The sequence below is a fragment of the Eptatretus burgeri genome, chromosome 6 (genome assembly GCF_056783735.1).
Source record: "Eptatretus burgeri isolate ZD-2024b chromosome 6, Ebu_testis_v1, whole genome shotgun sequence".
NCBI lineage: Eukaryota > Metazoa > Chordata > Myxini > Myxiniformes > Myxinidae > Eptatretus > Eptatretus burgeri.
In genome coordinates, this window is record NC_140966.1 from 5,379,591 (window position 1) to 5,406,479 (window position 26,889).

General features: G+C 44.7%; 1 protein-coding gene across 1 annotated transcript; it reads right to left on the reverse strand.

Moving 5' to 3' along the window:
- Positions 1-220: 220 nt before the first annotated feature.
- On the reverse strand, positions 221-26,115 carry LOC147024167 (uncharacterized). The gene is made up of 3 exons (XM_085886953.1): positions 26,094-26,115; positions 22,314-23,787; positions 221-2,445 (listed from the first exon to the last, which is right to left on the reverse strand). Exons 1-2 carry the CDS (start codon positions 26,113-26,115, stop codon positions 22,430-22,432), a joined length of 1,380 nt encoding a protein of 459 aa, XP_085743079.1. The 3' UTR covers positions 221-2,445; positions 22,314-22,429.
- Between the last annotated feature and the right edge of the window lie 774 nt (positions 26,116-26,889).

Here is a 26,889-nt window from a genome sequence, read left to right on the forward strand (position 1 = left end):
CGGGGGGGAGGGCAGTTGCCCCCCAAAATATTGTGACGTCCACGGGACTTGAACAGTCCCGCCAACGTAGAATGAACCGAAACGATGGAGGCGGTTTATTTGTTTATAACCCAAACATGGCGGTTCTAATCGCTCTACCGCAAACGGGACGAGGAAGGTGGCACAAGTCACTTTTCACTGAGTTGATGATGTTTATTTGTTTTTTCTAATTATTACCAGAAATAACAAGACTCGGCAAGAAGAGGGATCCGGGGCGATTCGACGGGATGGTGTGGGATCGGGCGTGGGGAAAAACACAGACAATTCCAATGAATATACAGTTCTCAAACCCTCTAAGGCGCCAAGCACACACACAAACACACACACACACACACACACACACACACACACACACACACACACACACACACACACACACACACACACACACAAAACGTAGCTATTTCTGGTGGTCAGGCTGGACCATGGTGTGGACGCAACTGGATCGGCGTCGGACGAGCTGGCCTTGCTCTCGTCAGGGGGGCAGGAGAAACCGTGGTGCTGTCGACCTCCTGGTCTTGGCCCAAGTCTGCTCACAGCCGCCAGGGAACCAGTTCTGGCGCCAAGTTGCGAGCAGGAGAGGGAGGCAGGTCCGCCCGCCGTTCGACCCCGTACTCCGAGTCAGCAGAACCCCAGAGCCAACCAAGGTGAGACACGAGGCTCAGCAAGGCTCCAAGACACGATCAAGAACACGATCGAATCAGCACAACAACAAGGATGCTCCCCGCGCAACAGCCTCCCCACCAAAAAAACCGATCTTTTGGTTGTAATCTTCTTCCTCTTCCTTTTCGACCCCGAACAGAACCTTTTTATCCTTTGTCCTCGTCACTTCCAATCGAGCCGTTTATTGGCCCACCGCCATCGCCTTCCGCCAATCGTGATCACAGGGCGGAGCCATCCGCTGCACTGTCCTGTGATGTCACGGCCAGTCTTCAGAGAATACCAAAAGGGGTTTACGCAGCCACACTTACCCTATCCCGTGTCCCTATCTAATTACGTGACATTTATCATTTCCTCCTTGAAGAAATGAACATTTACTAGACAACTTATCACCACTGAATTGCTACTTATTACATCGAGATCCTGGTAAACTCGAACAGCATGGCATACCTAATTAAACATCCTAATTACCCTTTGAATGCATACCCCCCCCTCAAACGTAACAATATGTATTCGCTTTCTTCTCTGAAACCCCACACACAATTTCGATGAAACTTGACCACAACCTTTATCACCCATGACCCATGGCGTACAAAGTTTGTTCATCGCATTAAAACAAAAAAATCCATCAGTATTCACTTTCTTCCGCGTTACATATTTTGTAGGTCATCCATGCCTACCAACGGTTCCCTGGTTATCTTTTCCAGCCGCTAACAGGTGAGCACCCAATGGTATTGCCCCCATGTTTGATTTTTTTCATTACTCATCCACAACGTTTTGCAATATCGTGCTATATCTCGTTTTGTCCTCATCTCTCAATGGTGAAGAATCACTTCTAAGTTAAAAAAAAAATCCTCGTATCCGGATGTGGATCTTCACCAAAATCGAACCAATTCGTCCTTGTCACACATCCAACCTGTCCACCAAGTTTCCTCATCATCCGTCCATAACCTTTTGAGATATTGTGCTCTTTACCGTTTGTAGCCCGATCACTCAATGGTGAAGAATCACTTTAAAATCCTCGGATTTGGATCTTCACCAAAATCGAATAAACTCGTCCTTTCCACACACCCAACCTGCCCCCCAAATCCGTCCACAAGTTTTTTTGAAATACAGTAAGTCCTCGCTTAACATCGTCCCGGTTAACATTGTTTCGTTAAGTCGCTTATATATTGGAGAACGTACTCATTTAAAATCGTTCACCGTTCCATTACAAAGTCGTTTTACCTCGAATTTAGTACCAAACTCATGGTTTTCCTCGTTTTAATGAAGTTACAATATACATCATACCGTAAATACCGGTGTGTAGGCCATATCATAAATACTTGTATGTAGGCCCACCCAGAATACGTGCATTATAGGCCTTATATACACCGAGCTGTGATGACAGCGGTGGTTGCGTCACCCTCTCCGATATCAGGTGTTTGATAAGTTCGGTAGTGATCCACCTGACCAGCTGCCACCTGCCACGTGTTTTTTTATGTTAAGCTGATGGAAACATCCTCAAGCGCATTGATAACATCAGAGGGTCCTGGGCTGAAGTTACTCAGGTGTGCATGAATGGTGTATGGAGGAAGCTGTGACCTGGATGCGTCAATGACGTGAGAAAGGATTTGAAGATGTCGTCCTCGCGATGAAGAAAGTTATTCTCGGCTTGGCCAATAAAGCGGGTTTTTTGATGAGGTGGAAGAAGCCGACGTTACATAACTTCTGCAATCACACAGAGATGAGCTAACCAATGAAGATCTGAAGGAACAAGAGATGATGATGTTCAAATGAGTTGTTTAAATAAAAAACAACAAACTTATACTCTATATGTAAATAATGTCTTTTATCTGGCAATACATTTTTCCATGGAACCTTGTCCCCCCCCCCCCCTATTTACATCAATTCTTATGGGGAAATTGGATTCGCTTAAAGTCGCTTTTTTCAAGAATGTAACTACAACGTTAAACAAGGACTAACTGTATCCTGTTCACAGACAGACAGGTGTGAAAATATAACCTCTGTCCACCTTTGGTGGCGGAGGTAACCAACCCTGTGAGTGGGTGGTGCAACTTTGCAGGTGAAAGAGGAACAAAAGTAGTTTCATCTATATATTACTAAAACTCTCATCTTGTATGTATGTATGTTCCCGAAATACAGCCAAAAATGGTACACGATAGCTCAAAATTTTTAGGGCCACCTTGCTCACCATTCACCTGCGGTGTGCAGTATCAAGTTTCGTTCAAATCGGGCAACGAAAAAATTATTAAAAAATCAATTCCTGATTCAGTGAAGTACTCTTCGGGAGAATTTGATCAATGCAAACAACCTCAGCGGTCTCGTTCGCTGGAGCTATCTATTTCTTTTTTTTTTCTTGAAATGATTTTTTTCATCAAACGGTCACAACGGGAACCCAACGGGTTCACCGGTCATCTAGTAACCTATAAGAACTTCATTATTTACATGCCTTGTGTGTTAAAACTACTGTCTGACAAGACACCACTATTGATTGTCACAAACAAAAGTTCTGCAGTCGATCGATGTGAGACTGGAAATCAGTCCTTTGTGGTTTAAACTCGATTTTATTAACAGGAAATACAAAGCAACATGCAATATTTTTCAGCGCGACCACATACAAAGCAAAAGATCACTGACTTTTCCCTCTCTCCATGCTCTCTCTTACTCCACCAGCTTTAAAGATATTTATGTTCTCACTCCACAAACTCTCGAACAAATCCCTCCCTCTAGAAACCCACGACACCATCTGAAATCTTACCAGCAGCATGGTGAGTCGGAATTGAGGTTTAGAGAGCACACCTTGCCAACACTCCAGAAAAAAAAAAAAGAGTTCAACAAATATGTTGTTTTTAACAAGGGTGCCATAGAGACACTGAGTGTTGCTTGCTCTACCACATCCACATCCTTCCTTCGTAAGGATAAGGATAGCAAGGACATGAAAGGGGAGAGGGGGGCGGTGATTAAGGATGGTGGCGGGAGGCTAGTGACAGAGAGGGGGGCAGTATTGTAGGTGTGGGAAGGATGTTTCAAGGAGCTGTTGAACCGTGGAGGAAGCAACAGTGAGCTGGAGCTACCGTGTTATGTAGAGGGGAAAGTGCAGTTGGTGGAGATCACAGAGGTGGTGAAGACAGCTCATTGAATGGGATGAAGAAGGAAAGAGTGCCAGGCATTGATGAGGTGTTTACAGAGATGATAATTGCAGCGAGAGAAGTCAAAGTCAAGTCGACGAAGAGGCTGTTGAATGCATGTATGAGAGAGGGTTCGATTCCCGAGGATTGTAGGACGGTTAATTGTGCTGATATGGAATAGGAAGGGCAATCAATGTTCAATATCCGGGGAAGTACAGGGGAATTACGCTCCTATGTCATGTCATGAAGGTGTTGGAGAGGAATATAGATGGGAGAATAAGGAAGAGTGTGGAAATGGAGATGGGAGAGCAGCAGCAGGGGTTTAGAAAGGGTAGGGGGATGATGGATGGGATGTTCATGCTGAGATGCTTGGTGGAGAAGAGGATGGAAGTGCAAGGTGAGATGGTATTGGGATTTGTGGACCTGGAAAAGGCCATCGACACTGCCCTGAGAGAGATGGTGATAGCAACACTGAGATGGATGGAAGTGCCAGAAGGAGAAGTCAGATTGGTGGAAGGGATGTACAAGGGAACGAAGGGAAGAGTTTTGGTTGGTCCTCGGATGTCTAAGGAGTTTAGTGTGAGCATTGCTTTGCACCATGAACAAATTACTAATTCCTGCCCCAACCTACAGAGGACATTGCATCAGCGTTACAGCCATGCCTTCGGCCAATGATGCTACCCCGCAGCCTTGTGCTCCATATGAAAGAATAAGAAGAAGAGGATATGTTGAGCCAAAATAGGAGGGGTACAGGAATGTTTGCAGTGGGATTTGAGGAGGCAATAAGAGATCTTTTCACGTAGAAGATAGGGGAGAGGCCATGAAGGGAGGAAGCACACGTGACAGCAAAATTGATAGCAAGCATGGAGGAGTTAAAATATTCTGTACCACCATCAAAAATTAAATAACAAGATGGAGCTGCTAAAAAGTAGAGTTGGTTGTGAGGATTGCGATGTAGTTTCAGTGAATTAAACCTGGTTTAAAGGGTGGAGTAATTGGAAGATAGGATTATGAGATGACAAGATGAACACAGGTGTGACGGGAAATAGAAAATGGATGTGGAGCAGGATATGTCATCCCCTGTGTTGTGGAGTACCCTTTCACGGTCAGGCAGCTTAGGTGACAGCTTCCACCATAAAATTGCCAAGTAGGGTTTGGGTTTTAAGAAATGCTTTTCAGCACGTCGGCTTGCTTGCCAGCTACACTGGCTCTTTCTTCCATTGTTTTGACAGATCCATTTTCACGCCGTGGTAGCCCTTTGATTAAAAAAAAAATAATAATAATCTCGAATGATACCTCATGAAATTTCATGGAGATCTGATGAAAATCTAATCTGATTTCATGAGAACTTTCTGGGAATGAGAGTTTTGTATTTATCAACACCCCAATCCCCGATCCTTTTATCTGGTGGTCCACTATTATCAAACAATGGTTGAGCCTGGTGTTGACTTAGTGGTTTGGTTGGCTGGCTTGGGATCTTAAGGTCCTGAGTTTGAGCCCCGTTGGCTCCTGAATTAACACCAGGTGTGGTTCACTCAGCCTGTCATCCTTCCGAGGCCGGTGAAATGAGTACCAGTGTAATGGTATAGGGGCACAGCATCAGCGGCATAGTTGCGCCCCAACAAAACGATAGCTACTCTTACAGCCAAACTGCCAGATGCAAGAAGAAGAAGGAGATCAAACAATGGTCAATTATTATACAACTCACATAGCTATTAACATGGGATAGAACTCACCACCCACATACGTCATGTTTTCTTATCCGCAGGGGTTGACAACTGCCGACATAGCAGCTTCTTCGGAATCAGATCAATGACAGGCAACCACTTCATCACAATCAATTAGGGTCTTGGGAAAGACAGCAGGCCTCATATGATGTCGGTTTTCCCATCCGGATGTCAAACTGAATTAACTTCACTGCTGCACCCACAAAAGTCCAACTTTATTCCAAAAGTCCCCTGATTCTCTGCTTTATTTAGCTCTCTTTATCATCACCCAGTAAGTCCATCTCATTATCTCTTTTCAGTGAGTTGCCAAATAGTCTGGGCATTTGTTCAGGCCAACAACCCCCAGCCTAAAATCTACTCTATCGCTCATGGACTGGTCAAGCGATGAACTAAAGCAATACCTTTACTTCTGTCATTGACATATTTTAAGATTGCTTTCTCAACAATCTGATCTCTCTGATGTATCATTTCATCCAATCTCATCTGCAACCATTGCACCCATTTTCTCGACCAGGGTACGTATGAGCTCGAGGTATTTGCAATCATGTAATTTACCTTCTCACTCTGAAATGAGGGAAATCTTCTCCCTTATGTGGAACCAGCTTCTTGAGACTGTGCTATCCCACCTTTCCCACCAGAGGTTCAAGCACAAGGTGCACCACCATATCATCTCACCCTCCTTTACCCCATCACATTAACCTTTCCCAACCCAATACAACCCTTTTGCAGGTTACACATTCATCCCCTCCTTTCGCCTCTTCTTTTCGTGTTCGTTAACTCCCTAATTGCTTATTGTGTCCAACAGTTGTCCTGTTGCACTACTGTCAGTTCATACCCTTCATCACCTTGGCCTTCCATGAGCCTCGATCTTGTACAGAAAAAAATACAGAACCACTTTAAAACTGTGGAATCTCCACAAGACAAAGCAAAGTGCTTAAATTGTTCTTATTTAAAGTTTAAATTGGTGCTAAGACTAATCCAGACAACTACAGATTGCTCAATGTGTATACTAGTACGTGGCCGTATGTGCAAAAAAAAAAACCTTCAAACAACCACACAGGCCGTTCCTCCGCTCTCGTAAACGACGACTGGATTGGGGCATTGTATTTATTTATAAATGCGCAAAAGAAATCGAGAAATTATTAGAATACATTAAGTCATCACTATCCGGAAGTCCGTACGTTGTAACCCGTAATGGGGAACGCGGATGAGGATCTCTTCCCCATTGGCCACGCCTACGCAGCAGCGTGTCCTGTCATTGGCTGGTAAATAAATGGCCATAACTTGGGAAGCACTTGTCCGATTAATATCAAATCTTGAAAAGGCACATACTCAGGTCCCCAGCAATATAGCTGGCAAGTTTCAATTAGATTGGACAAGTGGTTGTCGAGAAACAGCGGTCACAGACACACGCACAGAGATTGCTGGAATTATAGATAGATAATATGATAAGCACAGTAAGGGGGCTATCGACATATTATGGACAAGCAAAAGTACACGTCCCCAATGGCGGGAAATGTGATTGGACATTTCAAAAGTCCCTCATTCCCAACATCCTTCCTTCTCACTTCCCCCTGACTTTCAAGACTTGTTCAGAACCTGCTTATGAGATCGAGAGGCTTGTTCTGACCGTCTCTTTTGGATTGGCCCGATGGGACCGTCTCCGGGCATTATGTCGAGCCTGTTCGTGAGCTCCAATGGAAGCATCTGAGCGGGCCATTTGTCGACGTACAGTGTTTTGGGCCTGTTCTTGCATTGTCATGGAATGTCGACGTGCCTGCGTTCGTTCTTGAGCAGCAGAACCTTCTCGGCGTGTTCTTTTTCTAGCTCTCTCACGTTCTTGTTCAGCCGCCATGTCTGCCGCATTTGCTATTCTGGCTTGCAGATGGTGCCGAGCTTGCTCTTTCTTTTCATCATCAGTCTTCGTCCCTTTCGGTGGTATGATTGGATAGAGAAGAGGAAGAAGGATGAAGAGCGGTCAAAGTATTAGAAAGTCGGGAATCTGTCGGATTATTACCTTTCCAACGGGAGATAATTGGGTGAAGGTAGAGGGCAGGGGTTGGAGTTCAAAATCGCAAATGGACATTTTTGGGGAACGAAATATGTTGCCAGTTAACGAAGAAGAAGAAAAAGAAAAAGAAGACCAACTTTGCAGACGTACAAAGAAACACTCCGCTGGGACCCGTATAGATCGCATGACATGGGTCATGGACGGAGATCTTACGCACTTGTGGAACCACTTTAAATCTTAATAAACAATTAATATTAATAAAGAGATGCATAGGAATAAGAATACTGATTTTTTTTTATACATCAAGGCTCATGGAAAAGCAAGAACACAGAACAGACAATGACGTTCATGGCAGCAACGAAAGGTTATGCATTACGGTATGTCGAAGTAAATGAAATAAAATGAATTCATGAAAATAATGACTTTATCCACAAAAGAGTTGCAGCTTAATGCACAACGCTAGAGACAGCGCAAAGTTCAATCGCCCGTGAGATAACCATTGCAGATAATCCACCATCTTACCTGCTCGTCTGTGCACACGTCACGTGGTGCATCGGCTCGGGGTCTGCGCAAACGTTATAACTCTTTTTTTTTTTAAACGTCTGTTTTTCACCAGATTTGTTTTGATTCCCTGCTTTGCTTTGATCAGAAAGTGATGTCCTCCATCGTCGCAGGGATTTCAGGAGTGGCCATTTACTGATACGACATAGTTGTACATGGGTCTGATGGATCTGTCCATGACAAGCGTCTGCACAGGTTGTAAGTTGCACGCGCCAAACACAACCTCACCTTGAATGGTGAAAAGTGTGTGTTTTCTGTGCCAAATATTAAGTTGTGGGATTTTGCCTGTCAGCTTGGGGCATCTCCCCACTTCAATCCAACATCGAGGCAATCCATCGCATTCCGGAGCCCATGTCAGCAGTCCACATTGCTTCTTTCCGAAGCATGACAACGTATTACCTGCTGTTCCTGCCCCGATACTCCACCACGACGGCACTAGCCAGCTGCTCAGTAAGAATAAACCTTAAGTTTGGACACCGACTTGTGCTAAGGCCATCCACCTCTTGAAATCTCAGTTTACCACATCACCCATCCTGGCTCACTTCAACCTGAACAGCCCCATCCTCGTCGCCTGCAATGCGTCGGCCGCTGCCATGGGAACTGTGCTCTTGCAGATGCAAGATGGCGTGGAAAAGCCCATCACGTTTGCTTCCCGGGCCCTGACCCCTATGGAACAGAAGTATACTGTTGGTGAACGTGAGGCGCTGACCTGTGTCTGGACATGTGAGCAGTGGCATATGTATTTGTATAGCTGTGCGTTCACCCTCCGGACTGAGCACCAAGCACTCACAAACCACACTGTCTACCTCGCACACAGGCCAGAAACTGCTCCAACTGCATCAGTGGTCCGAACGCCTCTATCAGTAAAACTTTCAGCTCCAGTTTATGCCTGGCAGGGACAATGTGGTGGCAGACCTACTCTTGCGCTCTGTTGACACCTGGCCTCTACCAGTTGCTCTGACAGTGGGGAGCACAACCTCATTCAATTGCTTCATGCGCCTCTTCAAGCCACGGTGTCCCTACAGGAGCTCCAGCAGGCCTCGAACAGGAATCAACCCTCTCAACACTCAGCACCTAAATCAGGACTGGATGGCCATCCCATGTGCCTGAGGAGCTGATGCCGTTCGCTTGTGTCAGGACCTATCCTGCTGGAATGACACCTGCGTGGCCCACAGGCTCTGCACTTTGGTCCCAAGTGCCTTGCGTGCGCGTGTTTTGGGGATGGTACATGTGGGTCACTTGGGCATAGTGAAGTTTAAACAGAGGTGCCGGGACTTGATGCGTTGGCCGGGGATCAACCAGTACATCGAAACCATGGTAAAGGCCTGTGCTGCCTGCCTGGTCAGTGGCAAAACCTGCTCTCCGGCCTTGCCTCCCCTGCAGCCGATCATCTGGCCAACCAGGCCGTGGGAACATGTCCAATTAGACATCTGTGGTGAAATCCATGGTGTTCCTCATTCTGGTGGTGGCCTATGACTTGCATTCCAAATGGCCGGAGGTAATCCCCATGGGGACGGTCACCATTAGAGCAATGGTAGACATCCTGGACATGCTCTTTGTATGCGGGGGTCTTCCTCAGGCCATCACCACTGACAAGGGAGGGGCTTCAAGTCACTCTGGCAGAGTTTTCTTCGTTCCTGGAGGGCTGTGGGGTTCGCCACATCTGCACAGTGTTCTACCATCCCCAGGTTAACGGAGGGGTAGAGTGTTTCAACCAAATGTTGAGAAACAGCATCCGAGCACACCTGGCTCATGGTTGCACTTTTCAAACGGATTTACTCCAGAAACTGCGACATTACAGGGCGACGCAACACTCCACTACCGGAGTCTCACCAGCATCATTGATAGTTGGCCGTGAGCTGCAGCTGCCCCTAGATAGGCTTCAGCCATCAGCAGCCTGCTCAGATCTCCTGCTCGCAACACTCAGGCTGCAGTTAAGGATCGCCAACACAAGAGGAAGCAGTGCTTTGACGGGGCACGCAGGGCTAAGACACCCACAATCCAGGTCTCCGATTGGGTCAGAACCCGTCACCCCTTTCACGACAACAAACTGCGCTCCTTCTGGTACATGCTTCTTCAGGCCAGCCATCAGCTGGGGCCAGCTACATTCCAGCTGACTGAGGGCTTCTGTTGGCATGCTAGCCGACTACGGAAGGTGCCAGCTCCCTCGGATTCCAGTGCCGACGTGCCTGCTCCCCTGGCTATGCCTGCAGAGTTGCTGAACGCGCCTGTGGCCCTGCAAGATGTGCCTGTCATCATGCCGGCCGATGCACCACTAGACATGCCTGCTGTCTCCCTTGCCCGGACCACAGCCTCGGCTGGATGGACCTTAACCTCGGCCTGAGTCCGGGCTTGCCGAGGTTACCGACAGGACTTTGTGTCCTCTTCCCACACCTGAACTTTCCAAATGTCGGGGGGGGGGGAGTGTTATGTCTGCAGCCTGGCATGTTACATCAGCGCTGTGAGCTAATGGTTATTTGCACCTTGCTTTACGGTACCCCTCCGGCTTTACAGAGCCCCCACCATTTTGTAAGAACCGACGGTTATTACAAAGCCCTGAGTTTGATTACACTGACCTATGTAGTCGTGTCCTGTATCGAACACAACAAATGGTGCAAGTGTAGTGGTATCATTTTGCCTTTGGTTTCGTAATAATCTGAATCTGCTTTCGCTTTAGTTTAACGGAGTTTCCCAACAGCAGTTTTTCGAGTTTTTACCATTGTGCTTTAGATAAGATTTGACTCGGAATCTGAAAGAAAGTCTCGAATGTCTTTTCTTCCACACTAAATTGGTGACCTCGTCCTGATCTGAACACGCAACCTTCTGATGATACCACCTGGTTGCACAGCTAATACCACCGACACAACCACCAAGCACCCTGAAAATTATGCTGCGACACAACCACCCGAACAACCTTATTGTTGAATCACGGTGGAATACCTACTATCAAAATGAAAGGAAGTGTATTAATTGTCTGCCGACCTCAGAAGGATGACGGGCTGAGTCAACCCCACCCATCCATCCATCCATGGGGACCATACTCAGAGCGTTGGTGCTGCCTAAGCAGTCTCCTTGGCTCTTGGACGCAATCTTGGACGGGTCACCACTCCGACACAGGATACCAGCAAGTTGGCACTCGTTTTTCCGACCTCGGAAGGATGACAGGCAGAGTCAACCCCACCTGGTGATAATTCAACGGCGGACAGGGCTTAAAAAATCAGGAGCCCAAGGTGTTAAGCCAGCAAGCCAGCCATCTTAACCCATGAAGCCAACACCAGACTTTTCTTCTTGGAAGGGTTTAAATTGGAATTGGACAGGGACCTCGAAGCATTGAAGATGGTGGAGTTTGGGGCATATTGGCAGGACTCGTCGGTAGCTTATGTGTGGATGGATGATGGTTTCTGGGGTTGGTGCAGTGAAGGAAGGCATGATGGGCCGAATGGCCTCCACCTGCAACAAAGTTCCGTGTGTGTGTGTGTTCCCAAATCTGTGCAAGCCAAGAGTTTGTCCCAGTGCTGGCAAGCCATGAAGGTGCAGCTATTTGCTTCGCTCTGGATGGGTGAATCTGTACAACATCAGCCATGTCGTGTGATACTTCACACGGAGAAAAGTACGCGTGACGTCTTGTTTATTGGTAGCTTGGTCGGATGCGAATGGCAAAAAAGGTGGTTTGCTCCAAATAAGGTTTTTGTTTGTTTGTTTGCAAAGTCAAGGCTCATGGAAGAGTTAGGTTAGAGACCAATAGCAGGGTTGAAGGACAAAATAAATGATGTATATCCGATTCTCATCACCTCTCCCATCGTGTAAGACATGAATAAACAAAGGATGTGGGGACTGGGGAGGAATGAGGGGGGAGGAAAGGCTGCACAGGATGGACAAAATGGACACAGTAAGCAAAGTCTCAGGAAGGAAAAAAACCTGGGGTTAACGGGTGTGGAAAAGATCATTGTTTTGGATGGGTGATGATCTCAGATGGTGGTGAATGAGATTGAAGAGAATGTGGAAGTTGATTCCACATTTTGGGAAAAACAATAGGAATGTTTGAGTGGAGGTGAGTAGTGATCTTGTATTTTGGGGGTTTCACCAGGAGGGGGTTGTTGGTCGACTGTGTGTGCCCTACAGCAATCTTGGGGGTCCGGAGGGGGGACAAAATACAGAAAGAGCAAAAGGTGCAAGACCGGAAAAGGAGGTGGTGGAAGACAGAGAGACCACCGACCTGTCTGTGTTCGGCCCAAAGACTCAGCTTCGGGTTAATTCCTGAAACGTCAGCTTTTCCTTGATTCCCTCGGTGGTTCGCATTCCTCAATCAACGTTTGTCGATTTCATTCATCGTTCTACCTGTCCGCCGATGCAGATCGACACAAGCTTTCACCAGCAACATGAGTTTTCCATGATCTATTCAGTGCTCCGATGCTCGTTCCAGCAATTTCTGACGTTTCGATGAAATATGGCAACTCGAACACCATCTGACGTCAAACCCTCGCTCGAGTCCACGAGTCGAGATTTTGTTGATAAATCAACAACCCTACATGCAAACCCTATTTTGTTGCCTCATCCCTGACATCTCTTTGAACATTCAAAATCTCCATCCTCTGTGATTTTTGTTCATCAACGAGCCTTCATGGATGTGAAGGACAAAAATGATGCTCGGTGCAACAATGATGCTGTTATTCAAGAGTATATATTCAGTTCTTACAACATGATCACAGGTGCGGAACAGTTTTCGTGCTTTCTGGGAGAGCCAGATAAAGTATTTTAGTTGTAAAGATTCCTGACATACCGACTGATGCTTTTTCAAATTGAACAAAGCCAGATGCGAGGTTGAAATCGGAAAGAGATGCCAATCTCCTCCTTTCAAAAAGCCTTTGAACTCTGACAGGTCTTCATTACATTCTTTGCTTATTCCTTTATTGATTTTCTTGCTTTTGTAATTAATGTTACTAGCCAGGCCTACTCGTCGCTTTGCTGATGGATTTCATGAGAAGACGGCACGTCGCACTTCACATCTATCTGCAATTCTAAATGAGGATTTCAAATGAAGTCAAACATGTGAAGCTGGAAGGGCGCTCGGTAGAGCGCATACCTCCGCCGCACAATGCCTGATCCGGTAGTAGAACATATCGGGCCCAAGAAATGTTCGAAATATCGTGCCAGATGTCGTTTTGGGCCCAATCTCTCGATGATGAAGAATCACTTTAAAAATTCGACGAGTCGGATCCAGGTCTTCACCAAAATCTAATCAGTTCATCCTTGTCAGACAGTAAACTTGCCCACCAAATTTCCTCGAAATCAATCCACAACATTTTGAGATATTCTGTACACAGAGAGACAGACAGTGGTGAATCCTGACAAATCTCACACATTCACTTTCACTTTTTCTCTCTCTCTCCCTCCCTGAAAGAACCGTATGGTAAACCTCCTCCCACCTGCCCCCGACCATCTACTTTCTTAACAAGCTGCTCTCCCCTCTGGGCTGGTTCCCCTGCCTCACACCTTTCTCAGCTTGACGCCATGGAAACCAAAGCCTTCAAGATTATTGGAATCTCCTGCAATAAAGCTGAGTCTATGGGTACATCACATTCACATTGAGACAGGTCGCCGGTCCCTCTGTCTTCTACCTCCTCCTTTCTGGTCATGCAACCTCTGCTCTTTCTGTGCTTTGTCCATCCCCCACCCCAGGTTTCTGCAGGGCGACACGGTCCACCATCATCCCCCTTCTGGTGCGAATACCAAAATCCAGAATCAGTGCTCACCTCCAGCCATCAATTCTTATTTTTCCCCTCTCCATGAAACCAACTTCCACATTCTCTTCAAAAACATTTTTTCCTCCTTGTCTTCAAGACAGCTGTCCAGCCCCATCTCAGGTCATCACCCATCCAAAACTATGATCTTTTCTACTCCTGTTAACCAACCCCACCTCTCCCTTGCCCCACACCCCCAAGCTCGCTTCCTTCCAAATTCCCAGTTTTTCCTTCCTGAAAGGTTGTTTTAGTATCCATCTTGTCCTCCCTTACCCCTCTTTCCTCCCCACATCCCTTATTTGTTTAAGTGACCTATTTTATCCTTCAACCCCACTGTTGCTGTTTTTCCCCTCTTTCTCCTGTTCCTTGTTTTCCGTTGCATCCTGATCCGTTCAGTGTTCCCATTCTTCCAAGAACCTTGATTTTATTTACAAATATAATTGACAGTGCTGTATATCACAACTTGCTCTCAATTGAACTTTCTTATCATGATATTGGCAGCTGCCGTGAATATAAAGACAGTGAAATGATTTTAATTTGTTGTAATGAAGGATAAATGTAAAAAACAAAATGATTTTCGTGCAATTTATAAATGGGGTTATTATGGCAAAATTAAGAGAATAAATGTCCAAAAACTTAAAACAACAAATGTTCAATTCTTAATGGCAAAATTTACTGATCGTAAAAATTTCTAATCTCACTAACGGCGTTTATTTTCTTTGTATTAAACTAGTACTTGCCTGTACGTGCGTGCCAGTACGTGCGTGGCCGTACGTGCAAAAAAAAAGAAAGAAAGAAGAATTGTGACGTCAATTGTGATGTCATAACACCATGTCCTGTCATTGGTTTGGTAAATAAATGGCCATAACTTGGGAAGCACTTGTCCGATTAATATCAAACCTTGAAAAGGCACATACTCAGGTCCCCAGCGTCAATTGTGATGTCATATCAAACGAAGTAGAGGAATTGTGACGTCAATTGTGACGTCATAGCACTGTGTCCTGTCATTGGTTTGGTAAATAAATGGCCATAACTTGGCAACCACTTGTCCGATTAATATCAAACCTTGAAAAGGCACATACTCAGGTCCCCAGCAATATACCTGGTAAGTTTCAATTAGATCGGAACAGTGGTTGTCGAGAAACAGCGGTCGCAGACAGACAGACAGACAGACACACAGAGATTGCTGGAATTATAGATAGATATAAAATACCGTAACCAGAATGTTTTTCTTTTTTTGGTAGAATTACTTACCAAGTCCATTCCAATGAATCCACATCAGAACCGTCTGATGCGTCATCCTCTTCATCGATTACATTGCTAGTGTAGTTCTCACAGTTGTTCAGTTCACCAGAATCTGTGCACTCAATCCCATTGCAGTAACAGGAGCAAGACTGAGTAGCACAACCCTTCTTGCATCAGCATTCTACTAGCTCAAGAACTGCTCTTGGAGCTGGGTCAGAGTAGATCCATTCCATCATGAGTGATCCATCATCACATCTCTAACCGTGGCCTTGTGAGCTTGGAATATCAGGTGATGGGGAGAGGCTTTGAAGCCATACAACGATGTGTGTGTGTGCCTGATGTAGTTGCTCCATGACAGCATTGCGGCAAGGTGGCAGATTCTGAGACTCAATTGTTCTTGAACAGAAGACGGTGTAACGTACCTCATTCATTCTGTCTGCTGTCTTGTGCCCATATGTATGAACAATGAATTTCTCGAGCATGTGAGCGGCTTCAGGGTCTAAGTCAAACTGCTTCCGCAACTGCTGCAAAGCTACAATGTTTTTGTAATTACTCCGAACTAGCTTCAATGCCCCCAACTTTTCCTTTTTCCGAGAATGTACTGACAAAGTCACATTCCGTCAAAGCATGCAATGCTGGAAGTATCTCACAGATATGTGATCTGAGGTTTTCGTACGACTGCCCGACATTGACATTTCACACCACCTGGTGTGCTACTCTTTAGAAATAGTCCTCTGCCAATTTCTGGAAAGAACCTCCAAGCAAGCATGACAACGTCAGTGCTGTCACAATGAATGACTGCATTATCGTTTCCATTTGCCACTGCACGATGCGGAGTTCAAGGTAGAAACTTCAGTCATTGCACCTCTTGCTCGTTAACAAGCATCTGTCTCCAGTTGTGAAGTACATTTGCTTTCCACTTAGTTGCTTTCTGTAAAGTTCATCCTGTGACCGTATGTTCTCAGATTATTAACGGTATGACCTCGCTGGACGGTCATATAGCGGACACGGACGGTGGTTGAAACACGAGCTCTGCGGACTCTCTCAGTTTTCTTGATGGAGACTTCTACATAAGTGTTGAAAACAACATGAATGTGGATTGATGATGCTGCCACTGCGCATACTTTCGCAAAAAATTTGCTTATGAAGGTTCCAAAAGTCCATGGACCACACATGTCAAGTTGGTGAAGTTGAGCAATTGTATCGCAAATGTGAAAAGCATTGGATGGAATGGTATCGATTAAATCCGTGCCTTTGGTCAGAGCTTCAAATAACTTTGATTTGACAGTTTTACGCACCAAACCGTCTGGCGAAGCAAGGGAGAGTGGGAGAGGCTCCAACGGATGAGAGATCACCTCAAATGTGCAAATTTCTCTCCCAAGAAATTATCACCAGTTGCCCAAACATGTTACGATCAGCCTTCAGAGTCAATTCTCCACTTTTAATTCACACCTTAGAGCAGCAGTTTTCAACCTTCAGCCACAGGCCACATGTGGCCCAATCAGAATACTGCTGTTTTAGAGGTTCGGTTGTTATCAGTGAATGTGTATAACACGTTTTATTTGTACAACAGAAAAAAAAACCTGTGATGATGACTGGGGTTTCTGTTTGAAGCCATTGGTAGCATATGCTTCTTCTCCAACATGTGCAGTCAGCAGGTCATGCTCAGCATGGGGTCCAGGTAATGCTCCAGTGGCTATGTTCACCAAGATAGACTCTTCAAAAGGATGCAACCAATTATCAGCTTGTTGCATGGTGGCACAGACATCTTCTCGTCTCTTTATCCTTGAGATGGAAAGGTCAGGATGAGTGATATTCTTGAGGCACCCATGAGATGGTCTTTATTTAAGCGTTCTCAGGAAAGTGGCTCTGACATGTGAAATAATGTAAAATGATTCCACTGCTGAAGACCGCTTAGTGAAGCCCCTCATTCCACTTAAGCCTTACTTGAGTGTCACGCTTTACAGTTTCTTCAAGTGCTTGGTCGACAAATATCCGCGGTGTGGACATCAGGATCCATCCATCCATTGGGACCATACTCTGTGCAGAGCGTTGGTGCTGCCTAAGCAGTCTCCTTGGCTATTAGACAATCCTGGACGGGTCGCCACTCCGACACAGACCAGTTATATGCTCGAGATAATGTTCCGGGTGATCGCCCATACAAGGTCAAGCTTTCTTAATTCTGTTCGTCCATATGGCAAACTATGGAATAAATACAATTATTTTATTTATTATTATTATTTTTTGTATTTGGCTGCAGCTGATGAGTTTGGGTGCATGGCATTTATAGAGCCTCGCGTCTCTGATAAAGCCAGTAAACACAAAAAGAAGAAAAAGAAGAATAAGAAGTAAAAGAAGAAGAAAAAGAAGAAGAAGCAGAAAACACACAACACAATGGATACTGGAATCTTTGGGGATTGAAGTCAAAGTAGATAGCGAGGAGTACGATGTAGTTGCAGTGAGTGAGACATGGTTTAAGGAGGAGAGTAACTGGAGGAGGAGTAACAATCTGGGTAAAGGACAGCATTGCATCAAGAGAAAGGGGTGACATGAAGGAGGGAACAAATGATGAGGATTCTGTATTGGTAGAGATTAGAGATTGTAAAAAACAGTAAGATACTGGTAGGATGCTTTTATTGGGCTCCGGGTGGGAAGGAAGAGGAGGAAGGAGGAATACATGAAGAATTCAAAAGGGCACGTGGTAAGGGAAGAGTATTGATAATGGGGGATTTTAACTTTCCAGGGATAGATTGGGTCCAGGAACATGGAAAGGGCAGAGTATATGAGGATTTCCTAGTTTTAGTCCAGGATTGCTTTTTCACCCAGTTTGTACATAATCCTACAAGGAGGAGTGCAGTGTTAGACCTCCTTTTAAGTAACAATTCCAATATGGTGGAGGAGGTGGAGGTCGAGGGGCGTTTAGGAGCAAGTGACCATAACATCGCATGTGCAAAGATTCTGTTGAGGGTTAGAGTTCAGGATAGTAGGGTAAAGCTATTAGATTTCAGGAAGGCAAACCATGAGGGTACGAGGAGAGAATTGAGTGATGTAGATTGGGAGACTCTAACAACAGGACAATCAGAATCAGAAAAATGGGAAACCTTCAAGGGACAAAAGTGTAGCGGTTAGAGTGTGTACATTCCAATGAGGTGTAAAACTAGAAGTCGAAAGAGACCGGGGTGGTGAAATAAAAAAACACTATTCAGGAGAAGCAAAAGGTATTTATTAGGTTTAAAATAACAGGACTGGAGTTAGATTTATATCACTATCGGAGTAAACAGAGGCAAGCTAAGAAAATAACTCGGCAAGCAAAAAGAGAGGATGAGAAGGACATGGCTAAGAATATTAAACATAATAACAAGGGTTTCTTTCAGTATATCAGGGGAAAAGAATAGGAGAATAGGTGTGGGCCCATTGAGGAATAGCACCTTGAGAGTGGTTAGTGATGAAAGTGAGATGTCAGGCTTATTAAACAGGTATTTTTTCTACAACTTTTACACAAGAACAGACAAGAGAATTGCCAATAGCTGAGAGTATCTATTGAGGAGGTGAGGAAGGGCTTTTACAGAAGATCCAGGTTGGAGTGGAGGAAGTAAAGGAACAGCGAGGTAATCTAAGAGAAGATAAGGCTCCGGGTCAAGGTAATATGCAACCAAGAGTATTGATGGAGGTGGCTGAGCAGGTAAGCAAGATGTTAACGGATATTATCAATAGTTCGCTGGAGTCAGGACAGGTAGCATTGGATTGGAGAGTAGCAAATGTAGCACCACTATTTCAGAAAGGATCCAGAGAATAATTGGGAAACTACAGACTTGTAAGTTTGACTTCAGTTGTGGGGAAGGTGTTGGAGACATTAATTAAGGAACAGATGAGGAATCATTTAAACAAATACAAACTAATTAAAGGAAGTCAGCATGGGTTTCCCAAAGGTAGTTTCTGTTTCACAAATCTTTTGGAGTTCTATGAAGCAGTGTCTGATTGGGTGGATGAGGGAAAGGCAGTGGACATAGTATATGTAGACTTTAAGAAGGCATTTGAGAAGTTACCTCATAGGAGGTTATTAGCCAAAGTGAGGACTTGTGGAGTGGCTGGTCAGGAAGCTAATTGGATTGTCAACTGGCTTTGTGATCGGAAGCAAAGAGTGGCTGTGATTGGGAGGATGTCTTGCTGGAGGGATGTAAGTAGCGGGGTACCTCAGGGACAGTACTCGGAACATTATTATTCATAATTTACATCAATGATTTGGATAATGGGGTAAAGAGTAAGCTTTCCAAATATAGAGAGGACACAAAGCTTGGAGGTAAGGTGGATGACAGAGGGGGTGGTCATCAGATTCAGGAAAGAATTGATACTTGTATAGATTGGGCAAAAGACTGGCAGATGGAATTTAACCTGAGCAAGTGTAAGGTGTTGAGGATGAGAAAGAACAATGAAAATAGAGATTACAGGATGCAAGGGGTCATTTTGGAGCATGTCACACAGGAGAAGGATCTGGGGGTGGTAATAGATACAGGAGGTAAGCAGGCAGCACAGTGCCAGGCAGCTATCGGTAGAGCAAATGGGGTTTTAGGTTGTATTTGGAGGGGGATAATTTACAAATCAAAAGTGTTAACATTGTACAGGAATTTAGTGAGAGCTGCATTTAGAATATTGTGTGCAGTTTTGGTCACCACGATTCCGGAAGGACGTAGATGCCATAGAGAGGGTTGAGCGTTGGGTTACGAGATTGATTCCGGGCCGAGCTTGACTCAGCTATTAGGAGCGGTTGGAGACAGGGCTTTATTCACTAGAACGGAGGCGGTTACGAGGAGATATGATGGAGATGTTTAAGATAATGAAAAGTATAGATAAAATAAGTGAGGATGAATTATTCAACAGAGTAGAGAGTGATAGAACCAGGGGACACATAGCTAGAGAGTAAAGAAGAGGAGAGTAAAAACGGCAGCAAGGTAGGGGACTTTTACTCAGAGAGTTGTTAATGCATGGAATGGTCTCCCTGGAAAGATAGTGACCAGTGCTGGATTAACCATTAGGCAGACAAGGCATGTGCCTTAGGGCCAGCCAAAAATTCGGGCCACAAACTTTGCAATCTCAGGTCCAGTAAACTGTAAAGCAAAGTGCCAAATCTGTACGTGTTTTGTCATGTATATATTAATACACTGCAAATTGTATAGAGGGATTAAATAAACTATTTTGTTTTCACATTAAATATTTGTCTTTTTTTTGTAATAAATATTTTGTTCTTGAATCAGTTCATCTTTTGTCTGGGGTCCATTTCCATGAGCCCGAGATCTAATTAAAAATTTTCAGGCCATTCTCTAAAATTTCAAAGTGTGCCTTAGGGCAGCCGAGGCTTAATCCGGCTCTGGTAGTGACAGCAGAAAAAGTAGATAAGTTTAAACTAGAATTAGATAGGTACCTGGAAGTTATGGAGATAGAGGGGTATGGGGATGTTGACCAGACTTTTAGGTAGTTTGAGCATTGATGGGTGATTGTGTGTGTGTGTGTGTGTGTGTGTGTGTGTGTGTGTGTGTGTGTGTGTGTGTGTGTGTGTGTGTGTGTGTGTGTGTGTGTGTGTGTGTGTGTGTGTGTGTACGGAGTGCTGTTGGTGGGGTTCTTGTCAAGGGGGGTTGTGTGGTTGATGTTATGTGTTTTTAACTACGTCCATGCCCCCTCCCCTGAGGGGAAGAAAAAAAAAAGCATACAAACCTGACAAAAATAAAAATAATTAATTAATAAACAAACAAACAAACAAACAAACAAACAAAATTATTTCATTAATTAAAAACTTTTTTTGTATTTTCTTCCTTGGATCTTGTGTAGATGGGTTCGTATGGTGTTCGCACAGGCACGATGGATGAATAGCCTCCACCTGTGTTGGATTTCCTTGTAAATCCTTGTACGTGACGTCACCAGGGGGTGGAGCGTGCTCACGCGCAATAAAGCACTTTGGTTGTGGCTTCCATCCGTCTGAGTCGTGAGTCGTGAGTCGTGAGTCGTGAGTCGTGAGTCGTGAGTCGTGAGCACATTTCCTCAGCTGAGAAGATTGGAACACTCGGCACATTTCCTTAGCCAGGATACAACACACTCACTCACACATCCATTCATATTGGATACACTATTATATGATTATAGATACATAGACATTTATATGTATCTATAATAATATAATATTGTTGCAACCACGGATACCGAGACCCCAGTTTGTTACTCAGGGGGTTTAATCCCTGGTTGTCCTCGATAGAGCCGAACCTGGGGCCGCTGCTCACAATTAACGTTGTGGTACGGTGGGTTGTTTTAGAACCACGAACGCCACGCAGTCAACCACGAGTTCCAGTGTCCACCATCGAATTATGCCATTTTACTGGAGGTCACGTGGTTACCTGAACGGGGAGTGCGCCCTCGTTAAAACATCAATGTTATCTTGGTTAGATTTTAATTAGGGCGGCCGAACGTTTTAACCGCTGGTGATTGCTGACTATTATTGGTCAAGTCTGTGGTAATTACCTCCAGGTCAATGTAGGTTCGGACGATGCTGGATCAATGGAAGGAAAGGACAAGCACGGACAGGTTGGAACGTCAACAAATAATTTATAAATAAGAAAATAAATAAATAAAAAGAACATTTTATTTACGTGAGGTAAAAATAAATAAATAAAAAGAACATTTTATTTATGTGAGGAAGAAATAAATAAATTAAAAGAACATTTTATTTACGTGAGGTAAAAATAAATAAATAAAAAGAACATTTTATTTACGTGAGGAAGAAATAAATAAATAAAAAGAACATTTTATTTACGTGAGGTAAAAATAAATAAATAAAAAGAACATTTTATTCACGTGAGGAAGAAATAAATAAATAAAAAGAAAATTTTATTTACGTGAGGTAAAAATAAATAAATAAAAAGAACATTTTATTTACGTGAGGAAGAAATAAATAAATAAAAAGAACATTTTATTTACGTGAGGTAAAAATAAATAAATAGAAAGAACATTTTATTTACGTGAGGAAGAAATAAATAAATAAAAAGAACATTTTCTTTACGTGAGGTGGGAATAAATAAATTCCAAATCAATCAAAATGATAGGAAAGAGACAGAAAGCAGATGCTTATCAGGGATTGACTTACTTAACAACTAAACACAGACAAGGTTACCCAGCAGATCATTCAAGGGGGAAGATGAATCGTTTCGCTCACCAAGAAGTCGTCCTTCAAATGAAAACGTCCTGAAATGTGTGAGCGTGTCTTGTCCGTCGCCAGCACCCAGCCTTGCCGTGCTCCCACTCGCCAACAGCCTTGAACGCCAGTCGACGTCACCTCCAATAAACAGGGATGACAAGGGCAAACGTCTGACGAACTGACGAAGCAACCGGCCGTCTGACTGGAACCAACAAAACAACCAGCCATCTGACTGGAACCAACAAAACAACCAGCCGTCTGACTGGAACTGACGAAGCAACCAGCTGTCTGACTGGAACCAACGAAGCAACCAACCATCTGACTGGAATCAACAAAACAACCAGCTGTCTGACTGGAACCAACGAAGCAACCAACCATCTGACTGGAACCAACAAAACAACCAGCCATCTGACTGGAACCGACGAAGCACCCAGCTGTCTGACTGGAACCAACGAAGCAACCAGCCGTCTGACTGGAACTGACGAAGCAACCAGCTGTCTGACTGGAACCAACGAAGCAACCAACCATCTGACTGGAACCGACAAAACAACCAGCCATCTGACTGGAACCAACAAATCAACCAGCTGTCTGACTGGAACCAACAAAACAACCAGCCATCTGACTGGAACCAACAAAACAACCAACCATCTGACTGGAACCAACAAATCAACCAGCTGTCTGACTGGAACCAACAAAACAACCAGCCATCTGACTGGAACCAACAAAACAACCAACCATCTGACTGGAACCAACAAAACAACCAGCCATCTGACTGGAACCAACAAATCAACCAGCTGTCTGACTGCAACCAACAAAACAACCAGCCATCTGACTGGAACCAACAAATCAACCAGCTGTCTGACTGGAACCAACAAAACAACCAGCCGTCTGACTAGAACCAACAAAACAACTAGCCGTCTGACTAGAACCAACAAAATAACCAGCCGTCTGACTGCAACCAACAAAACAACCAGCCGTCTGACTAGAACCAACAAAACAACCAGCCGTCTGACTAGAACCAACAAAACAACCAGCTGTCTGACTGCAACCAACAAAACAACCAGCCATCTGACTAGAACCAACAAAACAACCAGCCGTCTGATTTGAACCAACAAAACAACCAGCCGTCTGACTAGAACCAACAAAACAACCAGCCGTCTGACTAGAACCAACAAAACAACCAGCCGTCTGACTGCAACCAACAAAACAACCAGCCGTCTGACTAGAACCAACAAAACAACCAGCTGTCTGACTGGAACCAACAAAACAACCAGCCGTCTGACTAGAACCAACAAAACAACCAGACGTCTGACTGCAACCAACAAAACAACCAGCCGTCTGACTTGAACCAACAAAACAACCAGACGTCTGACTGCAACCAACAAAACAACCAGCCGTCTGACTTGAACCAACAAAACAACCAGCCGTCTGACTGGAACCGATGAAGCAACCAGCTGTCTGACTAGAACCAACAAAACAACCAGCCGTCTGACTGGAACCGACGAATCAACCAGCCGTCTGACTGGCAAACTGTCTCGTTGTCAACTGACCTGTGCTCACTAGTTGGTGACTGACCCGTGCCTCACTCGTCGACTGATCCCATCTACTTTCTCAACAATCCTCTGGAAGAAGTCTTTTCTTTCAAGCTTCCGTGTCTCACTAGCTGCCAGGATCTTTCCTTAGAAAGTCACATTTCAAACCTCGCCTCCAAAGCCAGTCGCAGACTGGGAATCCTCCATCATACAAAGTCCTTCCTCGGCCCACCTGAGCTCCTGACCACTTACAAAGCTTTTGTCCGCAGCTTGATGGAGTACTGCTCTACCCTCTGGGCTGGTGCTCCTGCCTCCCACCTTTCTCGGCTTCACGCTGTAGAAACCAAGGCATTTAGGATCATTGGTATCTCCCGCGATGAGGCTGAGTCTTTGGGACTCTCACTGTCTCATCACAGGCAGGTCAGTGGTCTTTCTGTCTTCTACCGTCTCCTCTCTGGTCTAGCCCCCCCCCCCCTGTTCTCTCTGTGATTTGTCCACACCACATTTCCACAGGGCGCTCAAGGTCCGCCAACAATCCCCTTCTGGTAAAACTACCAAAATCACGAATCACTGCTCACCTTCACTCTTTCATTCCTCCTTTTTCCCACCTTTGGAATAAACTCTCTCACTCTATTCAATCCAATTTTTTCCAACCAGGCCTTCAAAACAGCTGTTCACCACCACCTCTTATCGTCCCCCATCCAAATCCTCGATCTTTTCTACCCCCGTTAATCCACTCCAAACCTACCTCCTTCAAATTCCCTGCTTTCCTTCCTGAAAGTCCCTGTAATGTCCATCTTCTATTCCCCATGTTCTCCGCCCCATCCCTCTCCCTTCCACAGATCTCCTCATGTCTCTGTTCCCCTCTGTTTTGGCCTTCCCACTCCCTCCCTCTTGTCTCATACCCCCCCCCCACCCTTGCTGTAAGTTGTGTGTTACCTCTCATATGAGCCTCGACAAGGTATACAAAAAAATAAATGACAAAACTAAATTGCAGTACTCAACAAAGGAGGAGGCCCTTCGAAGCCGACACTAATGTTACCAACCTCTGGTTGTTTGTCAGTGCTCTCTCCTTTATAAGTGGTGAGCATCAAGCAAGGAAGCAGCATGCACAATCTTTGAAATCTCTGGTGATGATGAACCGGCTGGGGTTTCGAACCATTTGAACCACCCATCGCCCTTCGCAGACTCAGACCAGACACTCTCACCGTTTAACCACCCATCGCCCTTCCCAGACTCAGACCAGATACTCTCACCGTTTAACCACCCATCGCCCTTCCCAGACTCAGACCAGACACTCTCACCGTTTAACCACCCACCGCCCTTCCCAGATTCAGACCAGACACTCTCACCGTTTAACCACCCATCGCCCTTCCCAGACTCAGACCAGACACTCTCACCGTTTAACCACCCACCGCCCTTCCCAGATTCAGACCAGACACTCCCACCGTTTAACCACCGAGCATGTTGTATGATGTAATATTTTTTACTCCCAAACGGACGATGAAGATCGAACACAGCTTGTTGTACATTATATCGATCTCGATTTGGCAATGCTTATCAATTCGATTCATTAATCATCAAAGAATGTCATTATCAGCAGGGGGTGTGAATGAATAACTGTTTCCCTCCTATTTTGGGGGAAGTTTAATTATGACGTTATTCTTATCAATATAAGGGAACGATCAATCGTTCTATTATTATTATCTATTGTTTTTTTTTGTTTTTTTTTAACTCATCAGGGACGTCACAGAGAGAGAGAGAGGACAATGAAATATTATAGACGTTATATAATGTAAATACGTCCTTGAGCGCAATTAGCACGGTCGTTTAATCCGAAAAGGAAGACTAAAAGGTGAGATAATGATTGGGAATACAATCCAATAATGATTGGGATAATAGTGCACAATCTTTGGAGTAAACGTAGCGAAACGTTCACAACGTTCATTCAACCGTCGTGAGTCTGTGACGTAGGAGTGATGAGCACGTGACGGTGACCCGGCGTTGCAGGTTAAGTGGAAACACGTGCTCTCGACGGGAAAGCAACGAACGCGGGAACCTTGCTCCGTCTGATGGGAACTGTGTTATATGGAGGACGTTGACACGGATGTTGCTTGTTTCTTGGTAGGTGTTGTGGAGATGTAGTAGTAGTAGTAGTAGTAGTAGTAGTAGTAGTAGTAGTAGTAGTAGTAGTAGTAGTAGTAGTAGTAGTAGCAGTAGTAGTGATGCTGTCACTAACTCGGTAACTAGTCACAATTGGACTTACCAAGCGGGTTGTGCCTCCTCATTGCTATGAGCTCGGAGGAAGCTTCAACACTGCTCAGGTGATCGTGGTGCTTACAGGTGGGGACTTGTAGTCAAACGAACAAGGTCCGACACACCAGACGGTAGAACTTGTCCATCTTTTCAAAATATTAATTTGTTTTCACAGTCATGTTGGAAATAAAACTCACCGTACGAACCGTTAAGGGGTCTTCTTTATATTGTACTTCACCTACTCGTGGTACTATTGATGGATCCGTACTTTGATAACGTTGTTAACGGTTCGATTCGATCTTCCCCATTTTTACCTCCATCAGCAAAGGTGTTTTTTTTTTTTTCACCTTTATTGTTTTCACCCCTCTCTGTTGTCTGTTGGTTTGTTTGGGTGCACGATATCTCAAAGAGATGTAAACCGATTCGGATGGAACTTGGTGGACAGGTTGGGTGTGTGATGAGGACTAATTGATTCGATTTTGGTGAAGATCCGGATAAGAGAATTATTTGATTTTACGTGAGACGTGGCTCTAAGAGAGCTCCACGTTGTTCTTCTTCTTCTTGTTCTTGTTCTTCTTAAGACAAAACCTTTAGGACTCGGCTCTTTTATATTCAGGATCCGGATCTCCTAAAATACTAAACACTTGTACACATCCTCGCATTGACGGTGCCTTTTGAGAGAGTCTATCATGAACTTTTAAATATATTCGGACATTTGCTTTAAAGTTTCGAAAAGTTCACGTTACTGCTTGAAGATTATTCCATTTAATGTATTGTAATTTCGTAAATACACTATTTTCTCATCA